This window comes from Alosa sapidissima, chromosome 18, assembly GCF_018492685.1.
Source record: "Alosa sapidissima isolate fAloSap1 chromosome 18, fAloSap1.pri, whole genome shotgun sequence".
Taxonomy (NCBI): domain Eukaryota; kingdom Metazoa; phylum Chordata; class Actinopteri; order Clupeiformes; family Clupeidae; genus Alosa; species Alosa sapidissima.
In genome coordinates this window covers 17,424,794-17,438,031 of record NC_055974.1, presented here as the reverse complement: position 1 = coordinate 17,438,031, position 13,238 = coordinate 17,424,794, and the positions used below count along the sequence as shown (strand labels likewise).

Genomic DNA, 13,238 nt, shown 5'->3' with positions numbered 1-13,238 from the left:
CCACAGCCAGTATGGAATAGGGTGTTGTGAAGCGTGAATACCATTTTGTACAGTTAATATTTTTTGTCAACGTTGCAATAAATGACAGAATAAAACAGAGGCTGTACGTCACCACACACAACTTCAGAGGAAGGGAATGATCATAAGAAGATGTGTCACTGATTAATACAAAGATGAAACAGACCACAAAGACCTCTGGGACCTTTAGTATGCCTTGAATTGCAGTCACCCAGTCATTTTCATCTGACTCAGACTTTGCCAGGTACACCACCTCACACAGGTATACCACGGAGCCTATGAAGGAGAAGATGACAATGGCGATCCGGTGGTTATGCACGTTTTCTGTAACAGTTTGGCTCTCTCCCAGGTAGATGCAGATGAATCCAATTGTGGCAGACAAGCAGAAGAGAAAGGCAAATCCAGCAACTGTCACAGAGACATTGGGCCAGAAGGTGGTGACCCAACTGTTCTTGAAAAATGTAATCAGCAAGATCACCAGGGTACTAAAGAAACTGAGGAACCAGCAGGTAAGAAACAAACCATGGGCTGTGGCCAACTCTCCACTATGAATCGCGAGACTAAACGTCAGACATGTAAGGAACAGTTGAACTACGCGTGTAAGTATCAGTCCAATTTCTCCCATGGTGGGGTATCTTAATTTCTTGTCCGTTAAAAAATATCAAGTTTTACTCTCGCTTTCCTTCAAAAAATCAGAATGCAAAAAATACAATGGAACATGCTTGAAAGTTGATGTAGATTTTGGCTGGCATTTTGAGGATGATTGATTGAAATCAAATCATCTCTTTGTTTATTTAGTGTTTCAGATGAGTCTGCAAGAAGACAGGGAACACAGGAAAGAAAATAGATTAATTTACAAACAATATTAGACAGGTCATCTGCGCACTTCGGACCTGTGACCGGAGGGTTGCCGGTTCGAACCCCGACCAGTAGGCACGGCTGAAGTGCCCTTGAGCAAGGCACCTAACCCCTCACTGCTCCCCGATTAGTGTGTGCTTCACCTCACTGTGTGTGCTGTGTGTGTTTCACTAATTCACGGATTGGGATAAATGCAGAGACCAAATTTCCCTCGCGGGATCAAAAGAGTATATATACTTATACTATACAAAACACTCTCACTTTGTTTAATTGTGACAACTGCGTCTTTGTTTATCTGTGACAACAGTGCAGTGTGCACTGTTGTATTCCCAAAATCTCCAATCAACTGAATAGCTTTACAGCCATAAACCTAAACAAATGTAAAATAAAATACATAAGAGGCCTCTAGAGACTATCTAGATTAAAGCAGTAAAGGCAATGACAAGATACCTCAGACTAAAACCAACTAAGCTAAGCTAAGTTAAGCAGACAGCAAGAGCTAAAGAGCTAAGAAGCTAATATTGAGCTAATAAAACCCTCTTACTATAACAATAACTTACAGTTATAACAAAAGTATAATAATAATTATAGTGTACTACAGTTAAAAATGTTCTATCCTTTATATAACTAAGCCTCATCATTAGTGCATGATGCCTTCACCTACTTTCACCTCCCTAACGTGAACTAGGCCTTCACCTTTGATGATGATTTAGCTCCACAACTTTGAGTAGGCGTATTCAGTGTGTCTAATGATTGATTAACATCTGTCAAGTCACTTGGGAGATATCACACACACACTGTATTACATATAGAACACCATGTGACCTTAACCTTTAACCCCAAGACCTTGAGTACCAAACCAGGCCATACAGTCTTTGCAATGATGAACTATGCAATGTTCAATGAAAATCATTCAACCGAATGTACGATTATGGGCTTAGTCTTGTCTGTCTATGGGAAACACAGTGGCTCATCACGGCACAGGTGGAGCCAAAATGAATATCGGCCAATATACAATGAATTACCAAGGAAGGGAGGAGAGTGATTTATTTGGCTGTTGAGCTCAAATATCAACAACCTTTTGTGAAATTGAAACCCAATCACGGACTGGATCTTTCCAGAGATATAAGTAATGCTATATTCTCGGACATGTGTGGAATAAAAAAAACATATAATACATTGTAAGCAGTTGAGCCACTGCCTGTAGTCTGTCTATGCTGAAGCCGTAGAGGAAAACAGCAGAGCAGTAAGAATTCATCATATATTACTTGACGTTGCACACTGCAAGACAGATATCTTCTATCAGATCTTTTTCATGTTGTATTTATTTTGTGCACAGTAATTCAGGGTAATTCACAGACAGTAAGTTTGACTGAAGCAGCAGATATCTGCATATGTACTTTGGTTTAAAAAGCATATCTATTTGGTGTCTGTTAACTGAACTGAATAAATGTAATAATACATACAGCAAGATCAGGGATCTACTTTTGCAAAAATACCCACCACTCCTTAAAAACATACAGTAGACACTACAGACACACTGATTAGCAGACTGGGTAAGCAGACAACCATTTGCTATGATGGTGAGTGCTTTACACACTTCACTTCTAAGTTACAGATTGTACTGTATGTCTCTCTTTACCCACCTGTTTTTTTTTCTCCTTTTATTTTTGTGGGGAAAAAAGGCAAAAACCAAACAAAGACTTTTTTAAAAAGAGTCTTTTCTCTCATTTTCTCTTGTGGTCAACAAAATACACAAATGAAAACAAAAAACAAAAAACACAAAACTAATCTGGCCTTCCTCCCTCCTCACCCGCTGACAAACACCAGGCGGGCTGAGTAGGCCAGGTCCGCCAGGTAAATCAGCAGATTGAGCGCGGTGAGCACCGATACGCCCACCAACTTATCCCAGGGGCACGTGCCGACATTCCTGCAGTAGTCAGGCCGCCGCGCATTGTTGCCGTAGCGACTGTCGAACTGGAAAACGGGCCAGAGGATGGTGGCTGTGAGGTACATGGCTACGGCAAGGAAGGAGTAGGCAGACAGGAACCGGGAGAAGGTGAAGGGGAGGCAGCCGGTGCACTCGCCCACGCAGAGAATCACCACAGCGGCCGAGAGCACGAAGCAGATGCAGTAGACGGCCAGACACCACTTGAGCGCCGGGTAGCGGTCGTACGACACGGGCTCGCTGATGAACACGAAGATGACGCACGCCACGAAGGTCTCGCACACCTTCAGCAAGCCGGGCGTGGTGGCCATGTAGCCGGCGACCTCGCCTGGACGCGCCCGCGTCAGGCTCACCTCCACGAAGTACGCCACCGTAGCCAGGCAGGAGAAGACAGTGGCGGCGATGCGGTGGTCGCGCACCTCGCCCTGCCACTGGTAGCCCTTGAGGAAGGTGAGGGGGAAGCCCACGGAGGCTGTGAGGCACAGGAGCGAGGCGTAGGTGGCGAAGGTGATGGGGAAGTTGGTCCAGGAGACAGGCGCGCGCATCTGCAGGCCAAACAGCTCCACCACGAGGACAAGCAGCGTGCCGGCGAAGCTGAAGCACCAGCAGAACATGAAGAGATCGCCCGAGTTGCCCAGCGACCCACCGTGAGCCGCCACGCTGAAAGTCACGCACGTGCACAACAGTGCCGCCGTGCGCACCCAGAGCAGGCGCGACGTCTGCAGAACGACAAAAGGCATGATGGGAGTAAATACACGCAGGCAGTAGATCTGAGCACTTGGTTACTTTGTGGTGCTGTACGGTATCCCTTAGGTTGTCCTTTTCTCTCGTTCTCTCAAAAGCAAAACCTGAGTGTGAAAAATAATGATGTCCAGTGGAATATGCTTTAAGTTTGATGCAGATGACGGTGGGCCCTTTAGCATAGATGGGTGAAAAAACACATGGTGAATGTCTTTAGGTTCATGGAAAGATGCTGATTTGAGTCTCTGTGTCTGATGCGTCAAGAGGATCTGCGGACAAAAAACAAAAAAAAAGATCAGTCAACACAAGCACAGAAAGTAAGTTAGTCAGTGCCCAACTAAATAGGATCAAAAAAGCTATTCATTACATCGGTCACCAAGATGTATTCAGTTCTAACTTACATCATTATTGCCTAGATGCAAAATTATGCTTCACTTAAATTAAAAGTTGACCAGTTCACCCTAATTTCTTAAAGTAACCAGAGGTGGAAAGTAACGAAATACATTTACTCACGTTACTGTATTGAGTAGTTTTTCTGTGTATTTTGTATTTTTTAAGTAGTTTATAAAATCGGTATTTAAAGGCTACCGATTTTATAAACTACTAGGCTACTTGATTACATTTTGAGCGAAGTATTGTACTTCGCTACATCAAAAATCTCATCCGTTACTTGAGTTTAAGACTAACGAAAACAGAAAGGGAGAGAAAAGAAATCACGCCCTAAACCACTAGCCTAGTGATAATGATCAGCATGTAGCCTACAACAGGACATGACTCAAGCTGGCGCCATGCAGTCTTTCTGAAAGTGATGGGAGATGGAGCTGGACCACGAAATGCATCAGATGTGTAGCCTAACCTATGAAAGTGTATTTTCCGCTATTTCAATGGGTTGTCTCAGTTCGTTTTAGCACTAATGATAGCGGAGATATTCAAGCAAACACCATGGGATTACGTGTTTTGACGTTTGTGCTCACCTTTCTTTGGAAAGAAGTTAATTAGCAGTTGTTTCCCCTCATTTTGATGTCTCTCTTTTTAATAACCTGACTTGGCTTTCTTGGAGAAAGATATCAGCAGCAACAATTAGCGGTCCACTACTAGTGATGCTCAACTAAATAAACAAAAGATACCTTATGAATCGTGCAGGCGGACTAAACCATTTAGCTCTTTAGCAAGGGAGAGTGAGAGTGACCTTAGACAGTTTTCACTGTTTTGTATACAAAATCCAGTCAGTCAAACTTTAAATTTCGTCTGACATTCATTTTGACATTTAATTTGGAAGTTAAAATATTCAGGTAAAATAAATATATGGTGGACATATAGTCATATATATTTTCAGTAATTAGCTTAAACTTCCAGTGAGTCTATTCGAAATTTTCACCACACATTATATTAACACACATATAAAAAAATCCAAAACATAAGAGTTATGTGTATTAAAGTGGAATGACACAGGAAAAAAGTATTGAACGTGCCTACTGAAATTTCTTCAATACTTTGTGGAAAAGCCTTTAGACAGCTTCAAGACATTTCCTGTATGACAAAAGGTATTAGTCACAGTATCAGGTGTGATTTTGGTCCATTGTTCTAAACAGATTCCAGGGGTCCCTCTTGTGAATCCTGATCTTTAGTTACTTCCAGAACTGTTTAATTGAATTTAATTGAATTGGCTGCCTTCAAGTCTTTCTGGGGCTTTCTCCGAGCGGTCCTTGGCTCTTGGAATTGACTATCCTTCTGACTCCCTGGTCAGAAATATTGCGTGGCCGGTTAATGATGCAGTGATGTTTCTTCCACTTGCAGATAATGGCTCCCATGCTGCTTACTGAAGATTCTGAAGTTTTGAAATGCATCTGTAACCAGTTTCATTGATATGTTTTGCAACAATAAGGTTGCAAAGGTCTTGGGAGTGCTTTTTGCTTTTATCCATCATGAAATGTTTCTTGTGTGACACCCTGGTAATGAAAATAGCCCATCAATATGTAGGCTACTAACCAAGCTTATATTAATTTGCACAGATAGAACTACTCTAACTACTTACAGATTCCAGCTCGTTCCTTCCCTTTCCTTGCCTTAGTGCTTTTTCTTAGCTTGTTCAATACTTTTTCCCTGTGTTATTCCACTTCATTACACATGACTCTACTTATGGAGTTGTTTGGATTTTTTATGTGTGGATTACCTGAGTTATTACTAATGCCTGGTGAAAATGTTGTACCCCCCATATTTCACTTTTCAAGGGCCCTCTCCTCCATTGGGGCCCTATACTTCCCACTCTCCCCCCCAGTTCGACGCCCTTTAATCTGCTGAACCTTCTGCTCATTTCCAAATATAAAAAAACTCTCTGCAACTCAACATTAACCTTCCTGCCTCAGCTGCCTGTGAGGGGCTTTTCAGTTGTGCTGGACTACTGTTCATTGCAAAGCGACGCAAGGATGAGTGCAACTAACTTCTAACTAATCAACTACTGCTCAAACTTAAAGGAGAACTCCAGTGATTTTTCACATAGATCTCCATTTCTCAACGTCACCGAGTACTGTCGGTATGAACAAAACTGAAACAATCGGTTTTACCTAGCTCGAGTTGCTGCAGCTACAGCGCTACACACTAGGAGCATGAACATGGCTGCCTTAGCTGCTGGCTGCAGCAACTCGAGCTAGGACCAAAGTCCTTTTCAGGCAAGTACCTCCACTCCACTCGGCGGCCATATTGCAAAACTTTTTGGGCACTTATCGTGCATCTATTTCGGCAGAAATGCGTGTGCGTAAGGCTTCACGACACCAATCTTGCTCCAGCAGCGAGATCACAACAGATGATTGGCATGATGTCTTCACAGCACACCACATGATTGGCTCAATGTATTTTACAACACACCACATGATTGGCTCAATGTATTCACATGTCAACGTTTTGCCGCGGAAGGGTTGTGATATTTTGTAGACAACTGACTAACCCCATGCATTACTATGGAGGATTTTTTGAGTGCTGTATCTCCTCATTAGAAAGTCTCTGGTAAAACTGGTTGTTCTGGTACCCCCCCCCCCCCCCCCCCCCAAAAAAAAGTAACTAAGTAACTTTTACTTAAAGTACATTTTAAATGAACTACTTTTTACTTTTACTTAAGTACATTTTCAGATCGGTATTTTAACTTGTACTTGAGTAATATTTCATCAAGGTATTGGTACTTTTACTTGAGTACAATATTTTCGTACTTTTTCCACCTCTGAAAGTACCACGATATAGGAGTTCCCTTTTTCAACTATTTTTAATGTACTGGGTACAAATGGGGATACCCAATTCATCTAAAACCGACAAAATGGGTCATGGTCCTACCCGTGACAGTAACATACATGGTCCAACACAAGGCATTTGGGCCGCGCATCGGCAATGTCAGTCATCAAAATTACTTTAAAGCTGTTATTTTAAGGTCAAATAACCACATTGTATTGCTTTAAACCATAGGTTCTCAAAGTGCGGCCCGGGGGCCAATGGCGGCCCGTGGAAAGATTTCTGGCGGCCCGCGATAACATCTGATAACATCTGTAAAACTGTACAACTGTACTGTGTGCTTTGAAAAGAATGAATCTACGTTTAGTGGTGTTTCGTGGCCGTCAGATTTTCCTGTGGTGCTTTGGTAGCTGGAATTGGCCCTGAATAAGGCCTATGCTGATAAGAAGCAAGGCACACTGAGACTGTTTGTTCTAAATAAGTTTGTACTTGAAATGGACTGCAACCAGAACTGTTATATCCCAAATTTGTCTGTTGAGGGTAGAGAACCCCAGGGATTGTGTGTGCATTGCAATTTTTCCTTAAGATTTTCACAAGTTTTGCCAGGTTTAGCCCTCAGTTATGAATTAAAATGTGTTTAATGCAATAAATATAAACTGTAGAGATGCAACCTGGTCATTAAAATGATTACAAATGGGATTTTTTTCCAGGTTTTGTTTTTCTTTTTCTCCCCCCGCCCCTTTGGCGGCCCTCAGTTCAATGTTGGGGTTCCTGAATTGGCCCTCACCAATCAAAACTTTGAGAACCCCTGCTTTAAACGCTACTGAACTGCATTCTTGAAACACATCACTGCAAGATTGAACACATCACCTGGACTATGCATTTCAATTCCATGAATTTCACTTATACACAACAATGACAGAATCAGTGTTTGACACCATGCCTTGGTAACACCGGGATGAAAACCAACATAAATGTACTTGACATAAATGGTTATGCACAATTTCAACCAAATTTTGCTGCTCTTATTTTTTTCATTATTATATGTGCCCTCTTATTTACTTACTTTTTTGTTTACTTGAATGTTATGTTTGTCTGTGGACTTAAATTGGTAAAATATGTCTTGTCTTCACCGTGGGATAGTGAGAAACGTAATTTCGATCTCTTTGTATGTCTGGAACATGTGAAGAAATTGACAATAAAGCTGACTTTGACTTTGACATAAATGGTTATGTCTTGCACTTCTCTTTTCCTCCATAAGAGGGAGTAATATTACTGTAATGCAGTTGGTCCAATGATTACAGTAACGGATGTTGGGTAGGTCACAACCAAAAAGTGTATGAAAGTATGTTCATGTTTATGTTTATTGTTTTAGTTCTTATGATATTGAGTGACGCAGCACTTCATCATGGTGAAGGGAAATTGTGGGGCCCAAGGCAATATCAGTTGAGAACAACTGCTATGCTTTTTGTCAATGGATCAGATCTCAGTACACAAGGTCACACAAAATAATTTCACCAGGCAGCATATGCCAAAACACAATCAATATCTCTCTCTCTCTCACACACACACACACACACACACACACACACACACACACACACACAGTGAGAGTGAGAGACAGTATCAGCAAACAACTCTCAAAGAAATTACTTAAAATGAATGAATACACAATGCAAACATTCATGATCAATCCACACACAACAATGTGCTGATTGCATAACATACAAGCCCATTCACTGAACTCTTGCAGATACTTGTATTGTAGGAGGCACCTCTGACTCAGTAGGCCTGTCTTCTACACACTGTTAGTTATGAACGCAGTCAACCCCACACAGCTCCACATAAGAGTACCCCCAAAACACACACGCACACACAAACATTAATAAGGGGGGAGGAGTAAATCTGTAAATTGGGCACACTTCTTAGAGCTTGTAAGATGAAGCTGTGTTTTGCTCAGATTGCTTACATGTAGCCTATCTGAAGTACTTCACAGCCGCATTCTACTGTGTACTGTAGCTGTAGCCTATATTACATTATTTAGGCCTATGATTTACCCACTAAGAAGACTCATCACTGATCACAGTAACTTTTTGGACACTTTGACAACATTCACCAAAGCATGGACTCTCTGTTCCAATTACCATTTCATCAGAAAAGGTACACTGGTTTTCATAAATGGGAGACAAAGTGGGTTGTACCGGGCAATATTCCAGCCATTCTACAACTTTGGTTCAGGTGCATTGAAGGGAGGAAGGGAGGGGTGCATTTATTTGGAAGTTGGTTAAAAAATCATGAAAAATATCCTTTCCCCAGGATCATGGACAGCGATTGCGCAGGAAGTTGCGTTTTTTTATGTTTATATCTAAAATTATTAGCAGATGCCTTTGTCCAAAACAACAACATTATATTTTAACCAAGGACCAAACAAAACACACCAGAGAGGTAACTCACCCCTACCTTCAGCATTCCCAGAGAAACTTTACACAGGGTTTCATTTTTGTTTGGGGGACAGGCTGCCCCCACGCTGTTTGTTTCCAGTTTTCAGAGCCTATAGGCTGCCTACAGATGCCGAGTTTTACAGTGCAGGCCTACTCACGAAATGGGCAGCTAGCAAATCTTGAGGCGATGATGAATGTGAAAAAAAATATTATGGGCTTGAAATCGCGTACAATCACTGACTGCAACTTTGAGCCACCTCAATCTACAGAGCTCAGTTTAAGTGTTTCTTGACACAGCCCTTAATGGCTCTCACTTCCTCTTTCGAACAGTAGCAATGATGATGAAGAGACAGGAAGTGTGACTGAGTGTTGACAGGAGCTGCACCCAGCCAAGGCATCATTGTTGCTGTCTGATATCACATTCCAAAGTGTAATGTAATCTGGCGCTATACTGTATGTTATTTGCACTAATCAGATCTTCTCAGCATACAGCCACCATATGTAACCTCATTATGGAGGCCCATGCAAAGCCTACTTTGGGTGGTGCAGAGCTTGTTTCCTATGTGGTGGATTTGGCTTTCTCTTGCAAACAATATCTGAAAGTACACTGTGGTTGCATGGTGGTATGCTAGATAGGGTGGGGTTAGAATCTTGGCTCAGGCGAAAGACCGATGTGGTTTTCAACATCAGCACCTAGATGTGGTTCAACTGATAGGTAGGCTACCAAATGTAATAGGCTTTTACAACTGACCAGCTTTGCAGCCTAAATCAATGGAGTGGACCCTTTAGCTATTGTATTGTAATAATAATATTGTAACAATCTATTGTATGGGCTACTCCCATCACTTTAAGAGTAGCCTACCCTAAGCAGGCAATGCCACATGAATGAGAACATCTTCTATTTTTGTCCCATTTCATTAGGCAGCACCCAAATCAGATAGGCCTATTCAGTCAAAATATTTCGACACAGCTTGATGGCTAATACATTTGCATACATTATAACCTGTTGAATTACTTGAGCCTACTGTTGAAAAGAATGCACCTCAATCACAGACGTGTAAGCAGTCAGTTGATAGCCTATCAAACACAATAGAACCAAGAGTGACGCCCTAGGCTACGTGCCGTAAGCCAACCAACACAGGATTTCACATATGATGAGATGAGGCTACATTTGTTTCCAATACATAGTTAACAGCAAAACTTTTTTCTCTGAACAAAAACGTTAGGTTAAATCTAGTGCAATGTAGACAAACTCAGGAATTCGGCGGAAATATTTAGTTTTCTCCATAGGCAAAACATTTTCCACACTGTAGCCTACCGTTACACCGTAAACGGCCATTTAATCTTTATAATCCGATATGGGCAAAAACAACTATTGTGTAGCGGATCAGTTGACACGAGTAAACTCACCTTTTCCTAACAGCTGGAATTAGTTGTATAATCTTCTTCTTACTTTCTCACAGCACGAACACGCGTGTTGCATCGGAGGGGCAGGGGGGATTTTCTTCTTCCTTAGACCAGACACGTCCCCACGCCCAGTCATAACCAAATTAGGTATGCCTTTTTAGCTTCTTTCCTATCCTTCGTTCGTCATCGTTCGTGATAACAGCCTATCCTATCTTAACTATTTAATTGATGGAATAGAATTGAACATCTTCACTATAAGCATTGTTAAGAATAGGCTACCTTACCCTAAGTGGTATGCCTTATTGTGAAAGTGAATGGTAAGTAGGCCTATTCTGAAGATACTTTGGATTACTTCGCATTATTAGCTGAATGATGAAATGATTAGATGAAACAGTCAGGCTATGTGAGGTTATGTGAAGTTGCCATTCCCATAACCAATGTCAACAACCCTTGACCCTGCTTTACAGTAAATATAGATCATTTTAATAGAAGGCCCTAGAAACATTGATAAAGAACAATAATATTTTGTCTGCACATAGGCTAAAACAAATTTAGGCCTAACATTTCCCAAACAACCCAGGCCTATTAGCTATACAGATTTTTTTTCCAAGATGGAATTTATCAACACAATGGGATCTACATGCCTTTTTGAAAACTGGCTAGTTGTAGGCCCCATTGCCCTCAAATGAAACTGATTTTGTACTTTCCCTGAGAGTTTCTTTTAGGTTATCATTATAGAGTGAGAATAAGAGAAACAGGGCACCTGAGAGATGCATACACGGTTTGGTTATGTATAGGCCTAAAAACATTGAAATTCAGTTTGAAAAGTTAGTTAACATGCATGTAGTCCTACATGTTGTTACAATTGAAACGTAATCCCTTAAATTGATCAGTACTGTGTACCTGTATGCTGAATACTGCCCATTTAGCCTACATAGGGTGGATTGTCCTAATGTGGGACATCCAATTTTGATCCCAGGACCCTACAGCTTTGGCATATAGTTTCACTGACATTCATTTGTTTGGGGAAGAGCCACACCCACTGGAGCTTAGGTGTCCCACATTAGGTAGTGTCCCACAATAGGACAATTTATACTAACTGTATTTTAATACAATTGAAAAAGTAAAGAATTTTCAATTTAAAAAAAAAATGGTGACATCTGTTAGATTTAGATTTGATGAGGGGCATATTTGCTGAAAGCGAGGTGGGGTTCAAGGGATTGATTTAAGGACCAAAATGATGCATATCCATTTTATTTGCTCATTTAAAGTAGCCCAAAATATACATAACTTTCTGCAGTTTTTAAAAGGCTATGCAAAATGTGAACTTCTCCTTCTTCTTACTAACAAAGGCTATGCAAAATGTATGTTTATTTACATGTATTCATGTAGTTGACACTTTTATCTCAAGGAACTTACATGAAGACTATAAGCTAATACAAAGGAGACTTAAGGGTAAGTTAATATACTACTTTTACAAACACCACAAGAGCACAAGAGTAGACCTGCTAGAGCAAGCCTATTATACTAGCGGCCCGTAGGCCAGATCCAGTTTTTCTTCAAACTTGGCTGCTGGTGTATCAGGAGCGCCGGAACGAGCTACCATAGGCTACACCCACCCATTTAATATGTAATAATACATAATCTTAAGTGATATCATAAAAACCTTGAGAAGGCTTGCAACATGTTTCAGATAGATAGTGTTGTGCCTCGTAGTAATGATTGCCTATAGAATCTCAGTTGCAATAAATGTAACTGCAACATAATCATAACATCAATAATTGTTCAGATTTAATGACAACCACTGTCTCTCAAAAAAAAATGAACAGTTGGCCTGATACATTGAAATCACAATTTGAAGCCTTCCTGAGGTGACAGTTGGAGCTACAGAGCTAGAGTTAAACGCAAGTTTTACATCCACCCACAAGAGGAGGCAGTGAAACTAAAATATCCAGGAACTCACTCATGCTTTATGGAGAAGATCAGATTGGATCAGCTAACAACAGATCCCCACCATCACCATGATGGAAATTTGTTTGTCAGCCTGAAGAAACAAAGGATTAGAAAATATTAAACGGGCTAGTTTGACTTAACTTCTCACTCCATTTTTGATCTAGCATGTTGTTGTCATTATCAGATAGTGACTGGGCAAAAGTGTGTGTGTCTGTGTGTGTATGTGTTGCTTCTGCTTCTGGCACCATTGATGTGTATGCTATGATTTATGAAAAAAAAAAGTATTGTGACGCTACACATGGATACACTGTCGAACTCATGGAGGGCTGCCGACTAACGCAATTGACACATAGGCCCATGTCACTCCCTCAGACCACAAAGTTTTATCAAAGTAATTTTTCATCTTTGCTTGAATTGATTCAATGTATTTGTGACTTGAAGCTGATGAGATCCGTGCCTACATTCAGACCCAAAGGTGGAGGTCAATCTGCCCCTGCCTTAAAGGTGTTAGCATGGTTGAGTGACGTCACTTCTGCTGACGCTTAAAAAAAAACAGAGAGCTTGCTTGCCCCTCCCTCCCCCTCCCTCCCATGCAACTGAAACTGTCATGAATGCGCATTTCGTCTGTGATTGGCTGGAAAAGCAGACATGGG

The 13,238-nt window shown here is 41.2% G+C and overlaps 1 protein-coding gene across 1 annotated transcript; it reads right to left on the bottom strand.

Annotated features, from left to right (window-relative positions):
- Positions 1-2,183: 2,183 nt before the first annotated feature.
- Positions 2,184-10,756, bottom strand: myadma (myeloid associated differentiation marker a). Its single transcript, XM_042069334.1, has 2 exons — positions 10,636-10,756; positions 2,184-3,834 (listed from the first exon to the last, which is right to left on the bottom strand). Exon 2 carries the CDS (start codon positions 3,562-3,564, stop codon positions 2,686-2,688), a length of 879 nt encoding a protein of 292 aa, XP_041925268.1. The 5' UTR covers positions 3,565-3,834; positions 10,636-10,756; the 3' UTR covers positions 2,184-2,685.
- Positions 10,757-13,238: the final 2,482 nt, after the last annotated feature.

Coding starts and splice junctions, on each gene's coding strand:
- myadma (XM_042069334.1), bottom strand. CDS start 3,564: ATGCCTTTTGTCGTTCTGCAGACGTCGCGCCTGCTCTGGGTGCGCACG.